At 37.7% G+C, this 25,871-nt stretch overlaps 1 protein-coding gene across 14 annotated transcripts in view; it reads right to left on the bottom strand.

Annotated features, from left to right (window-relative positions):
- LOC149557185 (26S proteasome regulatory subunit) overlaps window positions 1–25,871 on the bottom strand; it is a 93,503-nt gene that overhangs the window by 28,707 nt on the left and 38,925 nt on the right. For all 14 annotated transcript variants that reach the window (XM_089831900.1, XM_089831909.1, XM_089831899.1 and 11 more), the window contains one exon: window positions 19,190–19,250. In XM_089831900.1, the coding sequence (XP_089688026.1) occupies window positions 19,190–19,250 (61 nt within the window). The remainder of the gene's footprint in view (window positions 1–19,189; window positions 19,251–25,871) is intronic.

Genomic DNA, 25,871 nt, shown 5'->3' with positions numbered 1-25,871 from the left:
CAAGACTTCTTGCCTTTGTGTTTCATCTATGTCTCTTGCTTGTTTCCACCTCTTGCGTTTTTTTTTACCTCCCTTCTTGTCCAATTGCTTCATTGTGATCGGTTGTTTCTTATTCTGCTTCCTCTCCTTCTTTAGTTAAGTCTGTGACATTTGCCTGTTCTTCGGTTGTCTGAGTGTCAGCTTTGGGTTGCTCTTGTGTAGTTGATGATGTTGTAAAGGCCTATTGTGTTTCTCTGCTTTCCTTTGCTTCTTGGTTTAGATCTTGATTGATCTAGGTACTATGTTTGACCTATCTTGTAGGCTTCTCTGTTGGCAGCTTCTTGGCGCTTCTAGGACCTGTTGTCTTAGGTCGCTCCTTTTCCTTTTATGCATCTTTGTTTGTCTGGCCTTGACCTCCTCCTTTCTCAAGAGTTTATTTTTTCTATTCATAAGGTTGTGACCAAAACTTCTTTGCATTCATGGATGCATCCCTCTTCTACCTATGGCGATTAATACCACATTCTCTAACGGGGTGTTTGGTCTACATGAGTCCACAATATCCATGACCTCTTGTCTACTCAAATCTGATCTAATGTCTATGAGTGCTTCATCTAACGTACTCTTCCATTCAACTATGGCCTTAGACCATTTCTCTTTGATTATTTCAATTAATTCTTCTGGAAGTTGAGACTCCACATCTTTTGGTGTTCTACTAAATGCTCTTAAGCTTACTAGTACAACATGTACTATCTTGATCCTATTTGATTTATTGAACTTCAAGAATCTATCTTTAATATTATTGTAATCACCATATTTCCAATATCTTCAATAATGTTTTGCAGTGAAAGCTTCTTACCTTCTTTTACAGACTTTACGCTTCTCGGGTCTAATTATTCCTCTTGTTCCTCTTCCTTTGGCTGAGTAGGAGGTTTCTTCTTTCCTTTCGTTATACCTTTCCTCTTGTAAGCCTCCACTATTGGAGGCTTAGAAAGTGCATGTTTCTTCTTGCTCCTTGGTTCCTCCTCTTCTGACTCAGGTTCTGGAGTAGAACTTTTCTCCCTATCAGTTTCTGGACAATCTCCACTTTCTTGAACTTCCTCTACCTCTGCTTGCTTTAAATCCTGCTTTGTTCCTTTCTTCTTCTTCAGCTTCATTTCCTTTGAAGCTTCTGCTACTAGCTCAGTGAAGTTTTTCTTTATCTACTCGATTGTTCCAAACCTCTGTTGCTCCCTGTCAATAGGTTTTTCCAGTCGCTTCTTAATGAGACTTCTAGATGGTCCTTCCATCTTTCATAGGGAAATTCAGTTAACCAGTGAGATCTTGGTTCGATTGCTTGAACCATGCAGTTATGTGTGGCTGATAAGAAGCAAATGCTTCTTCTATTGTCATTTATCATATTTATTGGTATCTTGCTTCTTTTTTGCATATCTTCTTGAAGTAAATCTCAAGCTTTTCTAGGACCTTGTCACCTAACCTGTTGTGCATGCTCATTATCTAAGCGATGACACTGCTCCTTGACTTCCACTGGAACTCCTTATATCTAGGGTATTCACCCTTAAAATAGAAAAATATACATATCAGTATTGCACTAAATTTAAATGTGCGTGCTACATTGTAGGTCCTAATCTTCTTAAGACTCTCCATCATTTGCCCATGTAACCAACCACTAAGATTCAGCTTGGTTTTATTTACTATTATCTAGTGTGCTCCATATATTGCTCATGTAGGTACATTGTTTGCTCAATTAGACCAGTAATGTCTATGTGTGATTACCCTTACTACAACTTGCACCTTGTCATCTGAGATATCTTTTAGGGTACACATCCTGCCATCTGCGCATCATCCAGTCAAACTAGCCACTTGGATTGTTGTATGTACTCTAGTGGTTAGCTTTTCTCCAATTTCTTTGAACCTCGTTACCCTCTTGTTCATTTCTTTTGTGATTTTGTATGGCTTATGCAGCCACATGTACTCCTCATACACTTGGCTGAGCACGGATCTCACCTATTCCCTTTTGAAGAAATTTGGAATGTTCATTGCCTGAGCTAGGGTTGTGGTTTCCAACTCTTCGAGGTCATCTTTCCCCATCTTTTTCCCTTGGATCTTCTCGTATAGCTTTCTAATCAATGCATCTCCCATTTCAACTATCTTTGTCTCAAGATACTTGCCAACATCCTCTAGCACTAGCACATTGATTGGGAGTGAGAAGAGGGCTCCATTCATATTTTTCTTGTCAACACTTGACAAGATCGACTCATAGACATGCAATTCCTCATCTTGTCCATCTACTAGTTCAACATTAAATAGATCGTTGTACTATGCCATTGAGATTTTGCGCCTCTAGCTCTATCTCTTGATCTTTTGCTCTGAGTGAAACCTAGGGTTTCAAGGCCACTGATAACTTTTCGCACAAACTCGCTCAAAGGATAGCTCTTGATAATTAGGGTTTCGCTATAGAAAGCTCTAATGATCTCAAGCTTGCAAAAAGCAATTTTTGTTCAAGTAGGTAGCTATTATAGATTCGTCGGAAAAGTAGTGTTGTTCTGCAAATGATAATATCGTCTCTTACCTGTCTCTTCCTTGGTGCAATAAATTATTTCTGACGATTAAACCAACGGCCAAATTTTGATGACAACCTGTCTTCCTCCTTTATGTGCGATGCACTCACTTTCTTTTGAGTTACTACACGTGACTTACCGGTTTGTATTAGGGAATCGGTACAGAACTTTCCTAGCTTGTCTAACCCCTGTTAAGCGTTTTCTTGCTTAACTTGATTGGGAGGACTCACCACTTGTAGCTGAGCTTGTTGCTTCCTTAATTCTTATTCCAGTATTTTTTGGTCTTTTCTTGATCCATACCTTGGCAAAGTCTTTGTTGACTTGCTTGGTGTCAATGGCCTTCCCTTTTCCTTTGTTGCCATTATTGTACTGCTTTGGTCTTTGCTTTACCTAACAGTTCTTGACAACATGTCATGTTTTGTGACATCTATAGCATCTTGTTCCATGGTCTTGCTTGTCTTTGTTGTTTCATCAACCACTTACACTGTGATGCAATGTGCCCATCATTTCCACAAGCGAAGCAGACCTGTCTCCTTTTCCTAGGAGATGACTGATGTGATCCAGAACTCGATCCACAGTCCCTTTCAATGTGACCATACATGTCACAGTAGTAGCAGTATTTCTCTGCTCTAGCTTCATTCGCGAGATCCATGCATTCTTGCACATTGTAACCATACCGGCAATTGCTATTACATAGTTCTTTATTTGTGTCATATCTACCGATTGTTGCTTGTCTATGCCAACACTCCTTTAGCTTATGTCCTATGTTACCACAATACAGACAAGTGGAGTTGTTTGATGGCATACCTCTTTTTGTCTTCCTTTTTTCCTTGGTGGTCTTTTAGTCTTTTGCCTATGAAGACTCTCCTCTTTCAATTGTATGGATTCCTTGGAATCTTGAACCAGTTAAGCTGGTCATTTCTCCTTATGTGTTCAATGGCTTCTCCTCCGATTTGTTCTCCCTTGTCTTGGCAAGTCTGTCACATTCTTCCTTTACTGTCTTAAGTTAGACCGAAGTTGTCGAACTTGCTCTTCCATTTGTCTGGCTTCTTCAATTAGAGCACTTAGTTGTTCTGTCTTCTCATGATCGTACTCCTGCAGTATGTTGTTTTCTTGTACTACATATATGTGCTCCTCCTCCATGAGGGCTACCTCATTTTCCTTCTCCTTGATCAGTTCTCCATCTCGATGTCTTGCTTCCTGAGCCAATCTTAGCTCTTCATAGGCTTGGTCTCTAGCTATGATAGCATTTTCTTTCCTTTTTCTTCCATACCTTCTCCTAATCTTACAACAAAGTATTCCTGCTCCTTCAAAACTTTTACCTTTTTCTTTAGCTTATCATTTTCAGCCATGACTTCTGCTATAGCTTCTTCTAACTCTTCAGAACAACTTTGTTCTTCGAGCTTTTCTATTAGCTCTTGGCTTTCTCCCAACTTTATCGTCAGCTTCTTCCGCTTAGCTAAAGATTCTCTAAGTTTGTCTTTCAGATCTTCAACAATGTCTAATGCTTCTTCCAGCTGTATTTTGAGTGATGCCATTGGATCTTCCTCTAAGTTGTTAGACTCGTAGTTGTCAGTGTCTGAGCTCAAATACCAACTATTAGTCCCAATCGGTATTGAGAGGGGGGTGAATCAGTACGCACACTTTTGCAAACTCTACCAATTAGTCTAATAATCTCTCTCATGCACTTGGTTACTATCTCTTTAACTATCAGAGAAATGATAAATGCTATGCAGTAAAACCATACAATATTCCACATAGAAGCATACATCAATGACACATTTTTACGTGGAAACCCCCAAGGTGAGGGTAAAAACCACGGTGGGAGTAATGTACCCACTAGCCTTTCCTTGCAAGAAAAAGGGTACCCCGTTAAAGGCTTACAAGTGTTCTTTCTAAGAATGCATCCTGTTAGGAATAGCAGTAACCTATTAGGATTACAGCACTCTGTTAAGGCTACCTTGCTAGAGGATTCAGATCTCTTTCTAAGAGATACCTCGTTAGATAATTTCAAAAAAAAAAAAAAAAGTCTACCATGATAAAGGCTTACAATAGATGCAATGGTTAGAAACAAAACTAATGTAGTGATCTAAATATATGGCACACCTTGCCTGGTAGATCCTCTGTTATGTTCTCTTGAAGATGTTTTGATCTTCATCTATTGCTCTAGCTTAGGTGAGCTTCCTCCTAATCTCTACCCTTGTTTTTCTCATGTGCTTGGCACTTGTTGAACCTCCCTATTCGTAATTGCCTCTCTTATGGATACTCTGGCTTTCACAGTCATGGAGATAACATCGTTCTTAGCTCTTTCCTTCTGAACAATGATCTTTTTTCACTTTTTCGTTTTTTGGCCAACTTCTTTCAAAATGTGTCAAGTGATCCTTAAATCACTTCCTTAGATTGCAGATGAAAACCCTAGAGTTATCCCACTCAAACAAAATTTTGAATTTTGAACTCCAGAGTGAGCATAGTCACAAAACACCCGTGACAACCTATCCCTAGATGCCTATGCTTATAGGCCAGCTTGAGCGACTGCAAGTCTACAGCTAGACTTGTCACCCTGCTACACTACTCTGCTACATTCCTTTGTCTTGTTCAAACCTTCCTCTTGTATTGTCACATCAATGGTGACTGAGCTGCAACCATTTAGAATTTACGCTTCCCTCTTCACTCCACTGCCTTGACCAATATGCCAGTCTACTGGTGGTTGCACTTGCAACGCTTTGAGACTTCTCTTAACAATGACAACACAATCTCTTAACTCAATACTTTGAGTTCATCGCTCACCACTTGCCCAATTGATGTAACTTAGTCCAAACAGAATATGTTGTACAGATGTGTGTGTGTGTCTATGTCTGTGTCCGTGTGCATACGCATGTGCGTGTGCGTGTGCTTGTGCATGTGAGAATGTTTGTTCTCCAACATATTCCGAAGTACTTTCCATGTCTTTTCTTTTAAATGTTTTTGAAGAGCAGCTTTTTAATGTTGCATTTTTTGTTTTGCAGTGTTTTTAATCTCTTCTAAGAACATTGAGCTACATAAGTCTCCAGTTGGTCGGTTACCATATCAATTCATATCAGTTAAGCCTCAAATATGTGCCCATATTCAAATGGATCCAGCAAGGACACCTAGGACATATCCTACTGTATCTTATACATATATAATATGCAGATATGTGCATCTGTGGGAGGAAATCCTGACAACTCTAACTATAATTTGTTAAGGCTTTGAAGTCGGCAAACATGGTTAAGTGGCATCTCAAGAGCAACATCAAGGAGGCTCTTAAACTCTTCAATCTCATTTCTAGTTGCATGAGTCGTCATAATAAATAGGTCAGCTGCCTAGTGAATCTACTGAAGAGTTATGGTCAAGCTATGGGCTTGGTTGATACAGATCCACTGGTTAATCATTTTGGGCATTTGGAAAGCAATTGAAGATCAATTGGTTTGAGACAAGTCTCTATCTGCTCTCTCCCATAGTAGTTTTTCTAAATTTATTATTTAAACATCTGCCTTGTAGGATGGTCAGTCAAACTATGGGAGGGGAATAATGATTAGTGAAGCAATGATGATCCTGCCTGCTGTTGCAGTCAAAGCATTGAGATGATCAAAATGGTTTATAATGTCAAGGAAATAATTTGGATTTTATCTCCAGCCTCCAGCTCTCAATTGTTTTGTAGCTCCCCGCTCATTGGAGGCCCTCCGGACAACGTCCTACTATCTATAGGGCCAAGTGTTTCAAATTCCTCCTCCCGCGCATTCATAGTCAGAGTAGACAACATACAACATTGTGAAGATGGTCTAATTGCACCCGAAGTGCAGTGAGTCATGTTCGTGCTCAGGGAGGCAGCTTATCTCAGAGAACAGGATCCATCATTAAGGGATTACAGAAATCAATCAAAGGCAAGAACCCTGACAAAGATATAAGAGCTGTTATTATTCTCACACAACTTTGCTTTAGGTTTCACAAAAAATACTTTGGGGATGGAAACAGTCTATTTAGGGGATGAAGAATTAACTATACCAGCCAGTTGATGAAAACTTTGAAAAGTAACCTTACTGCCAATGTTCAAGTATGCTATTGTTAGCAACACACCTAATTTCAAATTTCAGGGTTCTTACTTTAGAAAACATGGGACTGATGATTACACTCTTTCGGCATACAATTTAGTCCTTCAAGTTATTGGTTCAAATTGTATGATGTATTCTTTCCTTTTCTTTTTACAAATTCAAAATCCTCCATTAGATTTTCATAGAAAGCTTGTATTTAATTTCAACTGCTATACAGATGATGCCAAGATAAAGCACAGCTATTCACAAGGGAAGAAGATTCCATATTTTGATCAACTGATTTGTGTCTCCTTTGCATAATGAAGTGATGCAGGAGCATACAGAGTGTGAATGCAGTCTTTTACCATTTAGCATACAATTTATTTCTTTAAGTTATAGAAATGTTCAATTTAAATAGCTTATTCTTCTCAGTTTGGAATTCACAACAATCAGTAAAATGTTCATAGAAAGCTTATATTTAATTTCACTTGCAATATAGATGATGCTAAGACAAAGCACAGCTTATTCATAAGGGGAGAATGGATACATATTTTGATCAACTGATTTGTGTCTTCTTTGCATAATGTAGTGACGCAGGAGCATCTAGAGCTCTCAAAACCCTGCATGCCCAAATATACAATTTTTATTTTGGTAATCTCTGATTTTTAGCCTGATCCGAGCCCAGACAGATCACTTATATGGCAATCTATTCCCAATGGCTTTATCTCCAAGACCACTACTAGGGGGCCTCAGTCCCAAAAACGGTTTCACCACATTCAAACCCACAAGCACAATGGGTAGCATAAGCAATTATCCTGTGGGCACAACTACCCTATGAAAAGGCACATGACCTGCGAGTTCAGCAGCCCAGCACGAACTTGAACCCTGGCCACCACAACAATTTTGTAATCTGACAGCTGTATTTTTTCGGGTGATCATTTTTTGGCTACATTACCTGGGGACACGTCCCCACCCAAAAACCCGGAGGTTCCGTAAAGGGGACATCCTTGGGACGGGGGAACAGATATGGGACATCCCCCCACATCTAAGTTACCAGATTCTCTCCAGCAACCCTCAAAGTCCGGTTCAATTCTGTACAAAGTCTGGTCCTTGTCAAATTCTCCACAAATTCTCTTGCAAAGCCATGAAGTTGCTGCAAATTCTGTCAGAGGAACCCGGGCAGAATTTGCAGAATTTGTTGTCCAGTGGCCGAACCTAGGTGGAATTTGGTCTCAAAACAATTTTTTCAGACTTTTTTTAAGTGTGTTTTTTGCCTAATTTGCTTTATTTGATCCTCCCAACCCTAACGTATTCACTAAAAATACCAAAAAAGATGGTTTATGTCATCTATGCATTTGTGAATGAAAATGAAAATTTCTTTATAAAGGAAATCCAAATTGACAATAGGTGACATCCAAATTGATGATTGTATAGGAATCTCTTTAAAAAATATATGATATCTTTGAATATAGGGCTTCAACTTTTGATTTAGCCTGGTTACAAATCCTCTAATTATGACAAAATAAAAATTCAGATAACTGCTCTAATCTTTTGACAACTCCTTTTGTTCTCAAACTGTCCCCTTGATATTGAAATATGTTCCATGCATGTGACCAAGCAAGTGTATGATGTTCTATGTATGGCCAAATGATGCAACTAATATCGTATTGAACTGAAACATAGATATGGTGGTGTATTTTGCTATGATGCTTTACTATTAGCATAGTGACGTATGGACTTATTTGTTGTTGCATATATATACACATACATATTTTTTTTTAAACATATGTTTTTGTACAGAGGAATCCAAAATGAATCCAAACCCAGCCCCAAAATAATTTGAACAAATTTTGAACCCGAATCTCAAATCCGCATCTGTACCAAGATCTGAACCGGCAATTTAGCCCCACATCCCCAAAAACTTAAAAATTGCCCGAGATGTCTCAAAAACACCGGGACATCGCAAGGAAAAAAGGAGGACGATCAGGCGGGGACGTCACAGACATCCCTCGACCATACGGGGGATGATTGGCCATCCCCGACATAATAGCACAAAAAATATTTTAGAAAAACTGATATAACCTTTTTTTTTGCAATTTAATTGGACACAAATTGCTACTATTTTGGATGAATTTGTGCCTCAGAGAACATCTACAAATTCCTAACAAATATGAATTCGCAGACTCTGATTTTGATGCCATGGTGGCAAAAGTGGAATAGAAGCAGCAGTCTACTTCAATTTTCTATATTTTGTTTTTTATGTTGAACCTAAACATGATGATGAAACTTTATGGCAGCCCTCTAGCCTTTTGCATATTTAGATTTTCAGATTTTTATGATATTGTTCACTGTTAAACTCGTATTTTTCTTCACATATTGATATGCATATTGACAATTGAAACTGTTCTATGAATGCATAATAGACTAGAGTTCAATTTTAATACATATTAAGTACTGAATCGGTTATTATTTCCTAGATTGGCATTCAAGTGGTGTATGTTAAGGTTCTATAACGTTAAAATGACATGCTTTGTGCTTAATTTCATATGAATGACATGTATATTTGCAAATTTTAGTATATATTTTAAAATTTCCCTATATTTATATAGTCATCCCTATTTGCCATCCAGCCCCCGTGCCCAAAATCGGCAAATTTTTTTTCCATTCCCTGTCATCCTTGTCCCAGAAACTCGGGGTAACATAGTTTTTCGGTCTTCTATGCGGTTCACAGCTGAGGATGTAGTCATATCTTTGTATAAGGACCAAAAGAACCTAGGGTTCCTTTAGTTTCCTTATGTTCTGCTCAACTGTATTAGCTAGGAGACTGGCATTTTGTTCTGTATTTCAACTAAGTTTCAATTTGATTCCTCCAGCTGGCACTTCAGTTCTATGCTAAGGCCCATGTAGGTAAAAAATTCAAGTTTATAGGATCACTGGCTATGCTGGGACTGCCATATGTTCTTGGATATTTTAGACACTGCTGCCAGTATATTTCTCTGCTTGGACCCACCATATTTCCTTGGGTTGTGGAAGGAGCAGTTGTTGTCAGTTGCTTAGCTTATTTGTTAGTACGCTTAGTTTTTAGCCAGTGGCTGACGCTGTTACTTTCCAAAGAAGCATCCAATCATTTTTCCTTCATAATGGACATTGTAAAACAGAGAAAAGGTTATTCAAATGCTGACATGGATGAGGCTGTTACCTTCCATAGAAGAATCCAATTATTTTATCTTCATAATGGACATGGTAAAACAGAGAAAGGGTTATTCATATGCTGACATGGATTCTTTTATGATGGAGCTACCATTAAACACCCAGCAAGCACATCCTTATTATTAATTGACTGTTGTTTCTTAATTTGGGTCATGTAGTCTTCTTGAAATAGGCTTAAATAATTAACAATAATAATAAATTTAAAATATCAAAGGATTCAAAATTAAAATAATAATTAAGTTTTAGTTAAATTAAACAAATGGTCAAAAAGCATAAAGGGTGTCTCACTCAAACATGAGGCATAAAAGGGAGAGGAGAGAACTTCATTTGAGGGGGGGAATGGAGAGCAGAAAAGGTGTGAGCATAAGAATTAAGGAAGGACTAAGAGAAGGATGGGAAGGGAAGAACATAAGGTGACTCTTTTAAAAGATGCAGGGTTGAGACTCTTTCAAAAGATGGTGATTGTGAAAGGGTGTGACAATTGAAAAGGGCAGACATGGTAAAAAGGTGCAGCCATTCCTCACAAAAGATATAAAGGAAATGATCAACTGGTATGGAGGAAAGGGAGTAGAGGAGATACAGAGCAAATTCAAAGTATTATAAGGAAGGGTCTGAAATAAGAAGTGAAAAGGAAAGAAGAAAATAAGATATGTAGATCTAGAAGAAGAGGATATGCAGATCTTAAATTGGATATGTGCAGATTTGAGAAGTGAAAGATAGGTGAAGATAAAATAAGAAGTGAAAGGGGTCAGCAGTCGTTGTCAAACAGAGGTAGCTTTTCATAACCAAAGGGTGCGACCCTTTCATAAGGGCATTAACAACTGAAAGGGTGTCAATCCCTACACTAAAAGGAGATATAAAAGAGAACATCATTTGAGAAGGACATCCAAGGGACATCAAGTTGGTAAATATATTATTCTCAAAGGCAACATTAGAAAGTGGTGAATCAGTTCTTATGAAAGGTGATGACCCTTTCACGAAGAAAGTACAAAGGATAGCCTATCAATCATCACTTGTAACCCTCAAAGACAAATCCTTCATTCATCCAGAAATCATTAATTCCTCATGATATTAATCAATCAGCAAGGTCAAGTAGCAGTCATCAAATCCGTATCAATGATCACTTCACCTTGAGGTCAAGGTAGCAACAATTCAGCAATCAAGCATCAATCTATTAAATCAACAATCACCTAATCATCACTCATCAATACCTCAAATCATCAAATCAAAGAAATTTAATCATTCAACCAATCAATTATTAAATTGGAATATGATATTACTATATAATCCCTCATATATTGAACATCACAATTTGGAATATGATATTACTATATAATCCCTCATATATTGAACATCACAACCCCAACCATTTTTTTATCAGAAATTGCCTCACAATAGTGAGACTTCTGCCATAATAAAATATTCCTTCGAGATTTTCTTCTAATGCTGAAGATTGACAGATATTGCATTCATAATATTATTTTGACAATCTTCGGTGAATAAAGCAATTTCTATGGCTGATATATACAGAGTGATCCCTTGACCAAGGTGTATATAAACATTATAAAGAGAGATCTTGTCGTCAACTAATGCAGCAAGTTTAACCAATGTTGTGACCTCAACCTTAATGAAGGAGGGATATAAAATAAAGCCGCAGATCATTATTATTGGGACTCGGGTGTAAAGAAACATTTTTATTAAGTTAATAACAATCCGTAATTTAGTTAAGGAAAATACGCTGTATTGAAGGTCCCTCCCTTTGAAAGAAGATGACCGTTGGGAAAGACACAGCCCTCCCAACCATTAAGGATATATATACACACACACACATAATCATCCATTTGATGATGAACCAAAAAATAGAAACTGAAAGAGAAGGGAAGACATCAAGAAGGGGCAGATTATATTTAATAATATTCAGATCTACGATTCTTGGGTATGAATATCATGTGAACATACGTTGTGTAAGGAATCCATTGATGACTGTTCTTTATTGAATTATATATGCAGTTCAGGATTATGCTATTAGTATGTGATTGTTTATATAGCTATATATACAAAGATGTGTACAGATAATCTGCATACCTTTGATTTAACATGCATTTCATTGCTGACTTGGGAATATTTTAAGATAGGATTTTTGTCTGAAATACGATATGTAATTTCTGCCTAATGTAAGTAGCCATATCCAGGAAATGAGGGGATCACAAATTGGGGGAAACAGCGATAAGATCACCTTCTAAGCACACCATCTCACGGTAATGTGACCAAGGAGTCCCATAGGACCAAAGAGGAACAAAGGGACTGCCTTTGGGCTTACAAAAGGAGCTATTTGGACACTACTGCAAATTTTCCTCATAACCTCTATCATGGTGAATAAATGCATAGAGATGCTCAATCATTGGAGGTAAAATAGGAGTTAATAAGATTGAGGGAAATGGTGATAGGACACTACACTAGGTACACCACCTCATATGGATGGCACAAGCTACATTAGGCCAAGTGGGGTGATATTCCGCTCTTGGGCCAAGGGTAGGGGGGTCACTAGGACACCTCATTGAGTCACCCCTACCTAAATTGTTAAAAATAGGATGATTGATTGTATGAACAATGAACTCTTAAATAAAATTTACAATTGCTAAAAATAACGTGAACAAAAAAGAAAGGTTGTCTTAATAAAGACAACATCTATAAATAGAATTGAATGAGCAAACTAAAAGAAAGCCTAAATGACCATTAACTAAAGTTCTAGAAGAACTAGCTAAATATAACAGGATTGAGAGACTTGGTGAGGATGTCTACACTGCTGTCCTCAGTGTGCATATACTGCAACATCACAATTCCATCTTTGACAAGATAGTGGATGTAGTGACAATGAAGGTCTACATGCTTTGCCTATTCATGGAAAACTGGATTCTTGGCTAAATTCAGAACTCTGGATTCTTGGCTAACTTCAGAGATCCCTCATTATCACAAAATAGGAGGGTAGGGCCTGCTTGAGGCATATGCAAGTCGTCAAGCATCCAACAAAGCCAAACTGCCTCACAAGTCGCCTTAACTGTTCTCTGTATTCAGCTTCACTAGATGAGAGTGAAATAGCTTCTTGCTTCTTGCTGGTCCATGTGACTAAACTTGTGCCCAAACTGAAAACATACCCAGAAGTAGATTTTTTATCATTAATATAATCTCCCTAATTTGAGTCTGTATAACCAATGAGTCAAGGATCTTGACTTCTGCCATACAAAATGCCAAATCAAGTGTATCTTTCACATATTGCAACACATGCTTTGCAACAACCCAATGTTCATCCTTTGGGGTTGTCATCAAGAGAGAAATATAACTGACAACATGGTGTCATGTCTAGTAGCAGTGAGATAGATAAGGCTGCCCACTAATTGCCTGAATGTTGACTCATTCTCCACTAGTGAATCTGATTTAGCTGAAAGGCTTCAACACTTTCTCCATAGATGTAGAGATTGGATTGTGATCTTGCATCTGAAATTTGTCCAACAAACTCTTGGCATACTTTGACTGTGATATAAAAATGAAAGCATCTATCTGCCAAAATTTAACAGCAAGAAAATAATGAAGAAGTCCCAAATTTGTCATGTCAAATGTGTAGCACAAATTCTGTTTGGCCTGCTCAGCCAAATATGTTGCACTACCAGTAATGATCAGATCATCAACATAGATGACAAGAATCGTAACCTCACCACTACAATGCTTGACATACAAATTAGAATCTAAAGGATTGCACTGAAACCCATGATCAGTCAAATATTTATCAATCTTGATGTAACATGTATGGGGGTGCCTTGTACTTAACCTTATAGACCCATTTGCAGCCAATGGGTTTCTTCCCTAGGAGGAGAATCGGACAACACCCAAGTGTTTTTTCATGAGACTTTGATGTTCAATTGTCACTACCTGTTCTCACTCTAGTGTACTTAGCCTCTTAATATGTCTGAGGCTCAGAAATACTGTGAATATTGGCCATGAAAGAACATTTGATTGTTGCATGTTGCTTCTTCTTATTTCGGGAAGATCTAACCTCACCTAACTCATCGTCATGAAAATCACCAATGGTCTTGGCCCAACATTAAGGTTGGAGAGTAGAAGGACCAACATCTGCTGCAGTAAGAACAATAGGACCTAGAATTACTTGATGTAGAGCCTGATTATCTTGTGGAGGAGATAGTGGCACACAATGTCAACTAGATCTCTCCCATCAGGGGAATCAAACAAGATGAACATCGATCTCTATAGCCTGTGGAGGCTTGTCCTTAGGAGAAGGCTGAAATGGACCTCAGTCTTCATCAAACGCCACATCTCGACTGAATATGAGACAATCGGTGTCAACATCAATCAACTGATAAGTCTTATGTGTATCACTATATCTTGTGAACATCAAATCATTGAGTCTTGGTATCCAATTTGGTGCACTTGGCATCTAGAAGCCCCATATGTTATAGAGCCAAAAACCTTTAGATGATTGATTTTGGGATTTTGACCAAACCAAGCTTCCTTTGCAGTCATCTTCTTAACAGCCTATGTGGGAGACCAACTTAGAAAATAAACAATTGTTAAAAATGCCTCTACCCAAAATTCCTTTGGAACAAGGTGATGCTCCAACACCGATCGAGCCATCTCAATGACTGTACGATTCTTGCACTAAACAACACCATTATGTTGTGGGTTGTATGGTGTAGTAAGTTGATGCTTAATCCCATGTAATATACAAAAGTCGAAGAACTTAGATGAACAAAAACTCTCCACCATTGTTGGATCTAAAAGAGATAATGTAACAACAGGATCTTTTTCCACCAAAAGCTTGAACTTTTGAAACACATTAACTCTTTTCATTTAAGCTGGAGAAAATACATGCACATCTTCCTGCTGAAATCATCAAGTAGGAGAAAATAATTGTATGGAGTATTCATTGGCCCACAAACATTTGCATAAACAAACTGCAAGTGCTTGGATGTCCTAACAAATCACTTGTATCAACGCGTCTATATAGACCATGATCCTTGTGGTCGACGACAACTATAGATTGAGACTCGCTATCAACAATAGTACACTTGTGTGCACTGAAAACAACATACAACTAAAGAGAATTAAGCATAATCTGGTTGATTGACAATAGATTCAGCTTCATGCCTGGACCAAAGTACACATTGGAAAAATTTCAAATACCTTCCACAAAGTATAATTTGTACATTTCCTTTACCAACAACTGCATATTCCTCTCCTCATCCTACAACAACTGAATTAAAGAAAGACATGAACTCTGTGAACCAATTCCAATGATGTGAGAATGTCGAGAGACACCAAAGTCAATGTACCAAATTGAGGATGTGGCATGATCTAATGGGCATGTGGCCATGAACAACATGACAACTTCTTAATTATATTCATCCCAATTACCCTGCTCTATCTGAGCTTGCCTCTGTACCCAACGCGATCTTATCAAGACAACGATATTCAAATATTGTCAACATGTGTTCCATCTAGGTGTTGTAGTTGCAGCCATTAGACCATTGAATCCTTTTCAACAAAATGTTGGTCAAAGATGTTGTCACTAAAACGAAGGTTGTTGGTCAACCCTGTGAAGATGTGAAAATTGAAGCGGACTAAACACTCTTAAAACCTGAAATCAGATAAGAAAACAGAGTGGATGAGAAAAGAAGTCCAAAAAAAAAATTAATATTAGAAAACCATAATCAGGTTTAGGGTTAAAAAACCCAAAAACAAAAAACCTGAGAAAATTGGATTAGGGTTTTGATGGGAAAAATATACTAAAAAATCCCAGGAAAGAGCCGAAAATCCAAAATATTGCAAATCTGGTGTATCTGAAAAAAAAAGATAAAAAGAACCTGTTCATTCCTTCATGTCGCAGAAAAAGCTGAAAAGGCACTTTGGTGAGCCAACCACAAACAATAATAAACAGTGAGTTGGCCCAAAAAGAAAACTGTCCTCGTGTTAAAGAATGTCATTGGGGGTCGGCTGATGCAGCAATGACGGAATAGTTTGTCAGAGGTGCCAAAAATAGCTGGGCATGGGCAGAAAATCGAGGGTGTTGGGTGCTGCAAAAGCACAGAAGACCTGCTGATGCTGCAGCGAATACTCCAAAACGTGGAAACCAAACCACTCACACTGACTGCAAGAGTCCATAATTTGTTTGTCCTGTCACCAAAACCACTGAGCTACAATTGGTCTTAAAAAACACCAAGATTGGAAAAAATTGCAGGTCAAAGATGTGTCAAAATGGCCCACCTAGTTCTGCAATTTCTTCAATATAATGTTGATCTGAAGTTTGATGAATTGTGCAGCAAGCTCCTGTAGCAAATCAAGTGGAAACAACAATTTAGGAGCAACCAAACACCTACTGTGGAACAAGGATTGACTAACAAAGCCAATGGGTATGGAAAAGGCCAAGGCAAGTACATAAGCAAAAAGAACAAAGCAAATCAAGAAGGTAATCAAATGTCTTTACTGTAGTAAACGTGGTCATATGAAGAATCAATGCAAGAAACAGTTAGCTAATGAAAAATCCAATCAGGATGGTCTCAACTGATGGCCCATGTTGGAGAGCATTCTGAGCAAGAATGCCCTTTATGCATTTATGGCAAAAATAACAAGAAATCATGTCAAAACATCTGCCTGGTATATTGATCCCAGAGCTTCTCAATGCTTTAAGTTTACACACAAAAGATATTGGTTCACAAAGCACAAACCTTGCACCGATTCAGTGATCTTTGGCAAAGGTGAAAAGTATACAGTAGTCAGCAAGGGCAACGTTCAGATTGCATTTAAATCTCGTATTTGTCAACATGACGCTCAATTTGGTTTGAGTGAGTCAAATTTTGCGCAATTGTCCTAAGTTGTATGTCCTCTTCAAAACAAAAAAGTGCCATATTGTTGACAAAGAGTCGAAGAGTACAGTTGTCATTCGCATCGAAGATCATGGATTATTTTGTCTTACTGATACTTGAGAGTCTCAGAAAGTTGCAATGGATGTGAAGAGTTCATCCCTTACTTCTCTTTAGAACTACTGGTATGGTCACCTCAACATACCCTATCTTAGTTGCCTCAAGAGAATCTAGTGAATGACTTACTTGAGATTCAGTCAGAGACACCTGGTGTTTGTGGAGCCTGCCAAGGAGAGATGCGACATCACACTCCCTTCTCAGATGGAGACTCTTGGAGAGCATCCAAAATCTTGCGGCTGGTTCATACCAATGTTTGTGGACCCGTGAATATTGCATCGTTCACTGGTGCCAGGTATTTTCTTCTGTGTAGACAATTTCACTGGGAAAATGTGGGTGTTTTTTCTAGAAGAAAAATCAGATGTGCTTAATGAATTCCAGAAGTTAAAACCATTAGTTGAAAAAGAATCAATATGTTAGATCAAAACTCTTAGGTTAAATAATGGAGGGGAGTTTTGTTCCAATGAATTCTCCAACTTTTGTGCTACAAAGGGTATTAAGCGTCAACTTACCACAACCTACACACCTTAGTAGAACAGTGTTGCGGAGAGGAGGAACCATAATATTATGAAAATGCCCTTGTCTATGTTGAAGCATATACATTTCCTATGAATTTTTGGGCACAGGCAGTGTAAACTATAGTGTACCTTCTGAATCAATCTCTACACAGGCCATCAAAAAGAAGACCCTAGAGGAAGCATGGTCTGGTAGGAAGCCAGATATCAATTGCATAAAGGCTTTTGGTTTAACAACATATGCTTAGATTCTAGATGCAAAGAGGACCAAAGTGGATTCCAAAAGTCATAAAGTGATGCTTACAGACTATTGTGACAATCATAAAGCCTATTGGCTGATTGATGTGGACATTAATCATCTCACTCAGTAGAGGTGTAGTTTTCCGCGAAGAAGGTGGAGCCGTTTATGCAGACAATCAAAACATTTTATCAACTTTCCACAAGCTGCAATTCTGAATTAAAACTTATGCGCTGATAAAGGGTCTAAAAATAGAATCTAGTTTAAATTTGTTCAAATTTTTATATCCAGAAAGTTTGATTTTCATATCTAAATAATGCCATAAGGACTTAAAATGGGTTTTCCATTCAATGATGATAAAATTACTTACAAAACTGAATCAATTGCAATGTCCCCTTTTGGGGATTGGAATGTCCCTTTTTGGGTTTCGAGACATTAGAAATCAGTCATGTAATTAAATTTAAGTTATCAAATTATATCAAACTAAATGACAACTAGATTTAATTATTTAATAAAGTAGTAAAATGACTTTATGGAGCCAAGAGAAAAAAATAATAGTCATTTTAGTTTAAAGAGGTAAAATAAGGAGACAAAGAAAAGGAATATGGGGAGACAGACAGAACGAAAACAAAGTCACAAGAACGTGCTATAAAAAACATTGTGAGGATCTTTTTGATCATGCTTGGTTTTTCGTTGGTTTATTATTCTCTCTTGGAGAGTTTAGGAGCTTTAAGCTTCAGTTCTAAAACCTGAGGATGGAAACCTTCAAGATTTCTTGGTGGATTGTACAGAAACCCAATTCATTTTTTGGGTGAATTCATGACAAAGTTCACAACTGGGTAAATTTGTAATAGAGGTATTTCATATCTGTTTAAAAATGAGATTTTAATGATTTACCTTCATATTTTATAATTAATTTCAGATCTTTTTTCAGTCTGATATTATATGATTTTAAATAATCTGTTGGATAAAGAGAATTCAGTTTGCATAGAAATGTAAATTCCTGTAGAACATTTGGTAAAAATCTGGAGAAAATATTCTCTGGTAAAAATCTAGAGAAAATGTCCAAAGGGATATTACATAAGTTCATGTGCATGAACTCAAATTTCACTAGAGGTGTTTATAGGCTGTACATAACCGATTCCACCATGTTAAATCAATAGACGTTGTTGTGACTCTTAGTATTCTGTCAAAGACAATTGAATGGGACTGAAAGAGTGTTCTACTACTTACGCATTCATAACAATTTTCAATTTGCTAAGGGAAGACTCTTGAGGCTAACACCTTCCAAGTAGGGTAACATTTGTCATTCAAACATACCATCGTGACAAAACACACTTCAAAACCGCCTCTAACATTCAATCAAATATCTTCCAAATATTGAATCAAATTTGCAGTGCGAGTTGTTTGTTTGCTACTGATAACATCAGATGGTTCACTGTTGCTATCTCTGCAAGTACATATGAGCTTTCTCTCTTTGAAGGAAAAGATTTAAAATTCTAAGAAAACAGGCAAATCACATGAAAAAATTGAACTGACTGTATCGCCCATCAAGGTTCTGTTGTAAATCCATTCTCGTGTCAGTGCTAGTGATAGCTGAAGCATATGAATCATTGGTACTAGAAATCACAATAGAATACACGGAACATACTTGCAAGACAACTTCGATCAGAACGAACAGCTGGAATATCAATATCTGTCCGAGGAAATCCCTGCACATTATTTTGCAGGAGAGCAGAATAATTAAAACCATTGTAATGGTGGGAAAAAACAAATAATGTTGAAAATAACTCAAGCAAAATAAGCGATATTTAAAACAGGTCAGCACAGTATAGACGGACTAAAAATCCAGGTTGTTCTTGTGTTTGCACAAAGAATATATTACAGATAAAAAAGTATCATCAACAATCACATTTAACTTGCCTTCTAAATTCCTCACTAAGGCATAATGGAAACTTCAATCGGTTTTCTTACCATTTATGGATTCTCATCAAACAAAAGAACAAATCCTATCAATGAAATTTTAAATAACAATTACAAAAGAGTAAAGTAGACTGGCATTTGCAAATCACAGTGAATAAATGCCATATAAAAAACAACTATCATCTAATGAATATTATGCAGTTCAGACAAACTAGCTAACTAAAATGTCATGAAAATAAATACACATGGAGTAGTGTCAAACTATGAAGCAAACATATAAACACACGGATGTAGATAAGTGCTGACAGAAGGGGCCATGGGATGTGTTTTCGGGACACCAGTCCAACAGGCCAATTTTGGGGAATGGCAGTAAATATCAAGATTCAAGTTTAGACATTCAAAGAGTGCACCACACTCATGATTCAGTTTTCAATGTTCATTGTTGTTGCCTTGGTATTAGACCCGCCCCAATTTTTTAAATTCTCATTGTGCTTAACTAAGGTTGTTTGTCAGGTAAGGATACCTATGATATGGCTAATATTTTCCATGGTCCGTGTGAGTCAAATGTCTGAATTCCATCATTTTGAGTCAAAAAATGAGTTGATACATGCCTAACTTCAAGCTTTAAATCGTCACACTTTTATCAAATCTTTAATGATTTTATAATTCCCAGATCTCCGGCTTGTTCCTAGCTCCATCCAGCACTTCGAATTTTCAGAATCCGACTCCTAGGTCAAGAGTTATGCTAGATTAATCAAAACCTCCAAAATACGTGTTTTCAATCAAAATATTAACCTCTAACCAAAAAGAGGTTAGGCAAGAAAACTTATAAAATGTATTTTGGAGCGCATTCTTAACCTCTTTTTTCTATTAGAGATAACGGATCAACTGATTACAGAAGTAAAATATTTCAAAAATAACTAGATGCCAAACTGCATCTAGTAACTGAAAGAACTCTGTCCAGTACAGCCTTTACAAATAGAACAGTACTGCAAATACATTATAACAGATCCAACTAAAAAGTCCATATAGTGACCAAAACGAGACCAACTGTACATAACAGATCCAACTAAAAAGTCCATATAGTGACCAAAACGAGACCAACTGTACATAACAGATCCAACATTCAGTCCCAACCATCATTAACATTGCTTCTGAAACTAACATTATTCAGATTCCAACCATCTCCAAAGAAAGCATCTTCCACTGGGCTATTGTCAGTGACTTCCTCATAATTGCTGTTATGAACAACATGGGTATCCTCTTGCTGAACATTCACAGGGTCCTCGTGACTGAAAAGATCACCCTTGTGAGAGGATCTGGAGGTATTGGGCGAATCTGGATCCTGCTCCTGAGAAACAAAATTGGACATCAAGATGTCTTTGTTGAACAGCAGCATGTTGCCTACACTCAGCAACTATGTGAATCTTTCCTTTGGCACCTCGATTACAGCCATGACCTGTGAAGTGATGAGAAAGAGGGTGAGTTTCAAGAAAAACCCAGTAAGGTCCCTTTGCCTCCCTTGAAAGATTTCCTCATTCCTTTGCTTCCAGATGAACCATAGAATTTCATTAGTGAGAGCAAACCAAAAAGCATTTGACTTCAAATCAAAAACCTCAACATAACCAGCTAGAATTTCATGCCAAGACAGACAGGACTTATGATTCCATTTAAAAGAATTGCCAAGAAAAAAAGACCACATTCTATTTGCAAATTTGCACTCAAAAAAAGGTGCTCAAAAGATTCAGCACAATGACACAAGGAGCAAACAATGGACTGCTTCCCATTATTGGAAAGAAAAGAACCCACAGGAAGCTTTTTTAAAATGAGGAGCCATCTGAAACAGACTTTTTTAGGTTCAACATGTGAGTGCCAAAAAAGTTCAAAAATAAATTGCCATCTAGCATATGACCAACCAACACCCCACGCCTGATTAATTCTATCAAAAATGTCCATACAGTAGCTTGTAAATCTGCCTGCTAGAAAATTCACCTAGAAGTTTACCATTGTGCCACCGAACTTGTTCTAAAAAATGATAAGTATTGAAGCTTTTACCAGGAAAAAAAGAAACAAGAGCTTTAGTAACAAGAGTATAAGTTTTCTTTTGAGAATTAGGGATAATAAATTTGCTCTTGATTTCCTCCCAAGAACCCATCTGGTTATTAATAATAACATCTTGTATCAGAGAAATGCCTTTCTTGTTCCAAATTTTAGCTGAGCAACTTTGAGTTAAGGCCAAAGCTTTTTCATTAAGATAAACACCCCATCCTAAGGATCTGGCCTTGCCAGAATAGTAGCAAGGATTCTTCCCAACAGCATACCTTGAATGAATCAACAGTCTCACCTGGGTCCAAGCTTTCCAAATAGATTGAAAAAAATTTGAGCCAGCTGCTCTAACCTGAAAGTCCCCAAGAACAATGTCAATCAATGGAATATTATCCCAGTGTTTACCTTTCTTAATAACAGACCTAGTCATATTATTCCTTACCAGGACTTTCCACGGCTCATTGCCATCAAGAGAATTGAGAATCCACTTAGCAGCTAAAGAAATCTGACTAGAGAAAGCATCTCAGAGTCTTTTCAATCTTCACACTCTGATATTTAGCAAACAACCAAGCAGAAGCATAGTAGACAGTGTAGGATGAAAGGACCTTTTGAACAACTTGAGCTCTCCCAGCAATTGACAACATACGAGTCTGCCATTTTAAATGTTTATTCTCAATTTTATTATAAACCGAGTTCCACATGTCTTTCAAAGAGGGTTCAACAGAAAAGGGGATACCACGGTGTCTCACAATGTGATTGGGACCAAACCATTGCCACTCTTGATTTCCAATCCAATCAGGAGGAGAATTAAGCCAACCAATGATAGAAGATTTCCCCTGGGAGACATTAGTTCCAGAGGCCTTACAAAAAAGTTGTAGCCTGCTCATCATATTATCAAAATTAGCTTCAGAAAGCTCCACAAAAAGGGTTGTATCATCAGCAAACTAGTCAAGGAGGAGCTCATCATGATTAGGGAGAGAGATACCCTTCACTGGTGGACCCAACTCCTTAGCATTAAGTATATATATTAGGGCATCTGCAGCAAGCACAAAAAGAGAGGGGAATAAGGGGCAACCTTGTCCAATAGATCTTCCCAAAGAAATAGAGTCAGAAATATCCCCATTAATATAAATAACAGTGTTCGAATATTTTAACAAGATGTCAACCCATTTACAGAAGGATGGAGGAAACCCTAATCTTTCTAACACTTTAATCACAAATTGCCATTCAATTCTATCATTTGCCTTCTTGAAATCCAAAAGAACCATACCCACATTCTGCCCTCTGTCTTTACCCCACTGCATAGCTTCCCAGCTAGTAATGAGATTCAACCTGAGATTTATCACCAATTTTTAACCTGAGAATTATCACCACCTTTTGGAAGTAGCTTGATAATCCCTTTATTAATACCTTCACCAAGAGTACCAAACTCAAAAGCCTCCTTATATACCAAAAGAAATTCCTCTGAAATCCATTCCTTGTTCTTCTTCTAAAACTCAGCAGGGAGTCCATCAACCCCAAGGGGCTTAGCATTGGCAATGGAGATAGTGTCACCAATCTCTTGAATACTGATGGGGAGATCTATAGTCTTAGCCTGCTCCATAGAAACTTTCCTTGGAATAAGAGTAACACACTTATTCATAGCATCAATATTATTAGCTTCTTGCTCCAAACTAAATAACTTTTTATAGAACTGACAGAAAGCCTCAAGGAGATCTTTATTATCATTGGAGATACCCTTATCAATACAAATACCTTCAACGACTTCTCTGTTTTGTTTGGCTTTGATAAGGTTAAGAAAATATTTCGAACCTCTATCACCATCCTCGAGCCAGTTGGCTTTGTCTCTAACTTTCTGACCCTGAATCTTGATATTCTGAATCCTTCTCAAGTGCATCTTAGTATCAATCAAATCCTTCTCTAGATTCATCTCTCCCTCTATCTTGTAAATCCTTCTCAATTCTATTAAGTTTCTTTTGGTATTCATTCTCACTTCTTCTCCTATCCTTGGCTTCCTTACACCCCATGATTTGGAAGACCTTTCTCCAAGTGTCCACCTAGATCAGGTTGAGGCATCTTTGTTGCAGAGGTTGGTCATCATTGACACCATATACAATGTATTTTCAATATCTTCCTCCTAAAGCAGGGAGACATTAAGCTTGAAAAAACCTTTTTTGCTCAAAGTGCTAGTATTCTCGTTCTCCAAATTATCAATGCAAGCATATATGGGAGAATGATCAGACATACTAGCAGGAGTAACCACAACAGGAGAAACATTGTTTTTTGTTGTTTCAACTTAAAAAAGAAGGGATTCATATAAACTCTATCAAGTCTGCAATAAATTCTCTTACCTAGAGCTTGATTATTGCACCAAGTAAACCAGATGCCTTCAAAATTGTTCTTCCTTTTATCAAGGGGGTCATGGATTTGAAATCTTCTTTCAAATTTTGACCAGAAATAATGCTCATTTCCTTTTCAAAAGTGTCCACCCCCTCTTTTATCCTGAGTGTTCTCTATCATGTTAAAGTCTCCCATGAAGATCCAATTAGCTTATGGGAGGTTATCAGCTAACCACTCCCAAAGAAGAGCTCTTTCTCTATAATCATTGGAAGCATAGATATTGCAGATGCCTATAGATGAATTAATGAAATTAAAGATTGCCCAAATAGCTCTATGGGAGGGGGAGTAGCAATGAGAAACAAGATTCTCCACCCATTTTGGGCTGATGAGCGGAGCCAACCCACCTTTTCCTTTTTGGTGACCAGAGTATAAGCATTTAGCCTTATCCCAAACAAACTTGAGGGTGTTAAAGGCATGATACCTAGTAACTTTGATTTCTTGCAAACAAATGGCATCTTTACTATGGAGTTTGTTACACCAACTCCTAACCATATACTTTCTATCAGGCATTTCAAGCCCTCTTATATTCCAACTATATATGTGCAAATTCATGAATGACAATTAGGTAAGTTAGAACTCTTAAAGAATCTGTTAAAACAATCCGTGGTTTCAATGCTTTTGACTTTGTTGTTTCTTTCGCAATTTTTAGCACTATTGTTTCTTTCATAAGTTTTCCTCTTCTTCTTTTTCCCAATAACTTCAACGTATCCTTCATCAGAGTTATCCTTAGGGACAATAGGGCAAGGATTATCAAGGTTAGAGGCTGCACCATTCTGCATTAGGTTAGAGGGCCCAGGTGAACCAATGAACTCACCCAAGTTATGTTGTTTTGAAATCAAATCCGTACTACTATTCAAATTTAGCTTGTTAAGAGCTAACTGTTGAGCATTCAGAATTGGGGCATTATCATCATTGATTTTTTCTCTGTCAACAGGGATGTATATAGGCTTAGCACCAAATGGGTTCTTGGGGTTCACATCCACTTACTCATTAGCATGGACAACCACATACTCATCATCATAGAGAGGATTATGATGAATAACAAAACTATTCTCAATAGAGTTTCCTTTCAAGTGATTACTCCTAGCATTCCAACCTTCATTTTGCTTATCAATGTTAACATTTTCAGAATTCTTGCTATGATCATTCTTAGCATTATCGTTTGTGTTGTCCTATTCCTTCCATTAAATCCTTTATAAATATTTTTCAACAACGAACAATCCTTTTTATTATGTCCATTTAACTTACAATGAAAACAACCAACCAAATGGCCCGCATGGGTTAGGCGAGTTGGTTTGAGGTTGTGGGTAGATCCCCATGGTCTCGGGTTCGACTCCCTACCCGTTGTTACCCCGCCACGGACACTCGGGGGACGTGTTGGCTATCCCTCGGCCGAAGGGACTAGTCTCGCCCCAAGCTCACCTCGTAAAGGGAACCCGTTGGGCTTGTGTTGCGGGGATACCCTCCAAAACCAAACAAAAAAAAACAAGCACCCAAATCCCCTAGATTATGGATTTTCCAACAAAGGGTTTCATTTTCGATTTTGATTGAGATTTCTTCCTGAAAGGAAACATCTGGATCTAGGGAAATTAGGGCTCTAGCATTTAAATACAAGAGAGTGATCTTAGATTGCTCAATTTGGATGACAGACCCCAAAGGTTTTAAGATAAGCGAAAGAAAAGACCAAAACTCTGGTTGAATATTCTGCAATTCCACCCAAAAGGGTGAGGAATTAGTGAGGATGCTCTGGTTTACTACTTTGAGACCACGGAAAAGCCCGAAACAAAGTTTGGCCTAGATTCCTTAAACCCTTATTCAACACTTTTTCCTACATAGCATGTGAAAATGCCTCTTTGTATCATTCTACTAAAACTAACCACAATGCCAAGCTTTTTTCCCAAACAAATTTAAGCCAGTCATCTAAAACATTTCTAGCAAGTAGAAACTTAACATCCAAGCAGACA

This window comes from Cupressus sempervirens, chromosome 5 (assembly GCF_028749045.1).
Source record: "Cupressus sempervirens isolate cs-2001-9-10 chromosome 5, ASM2874904v1, whole genome shotgun sequence".
NCBI classification, from domain to species: Eukaryota; Viridiplantae; Streptophyta; class Pinopsida; order Cupressales; family Cupressaceae; genus Cupressus; species Cupressus sempervirens.
Note: the sequence above shows the minus strand (reverse complement) of the source record. Positions and strands in the feature narration are given on the sequence as shown.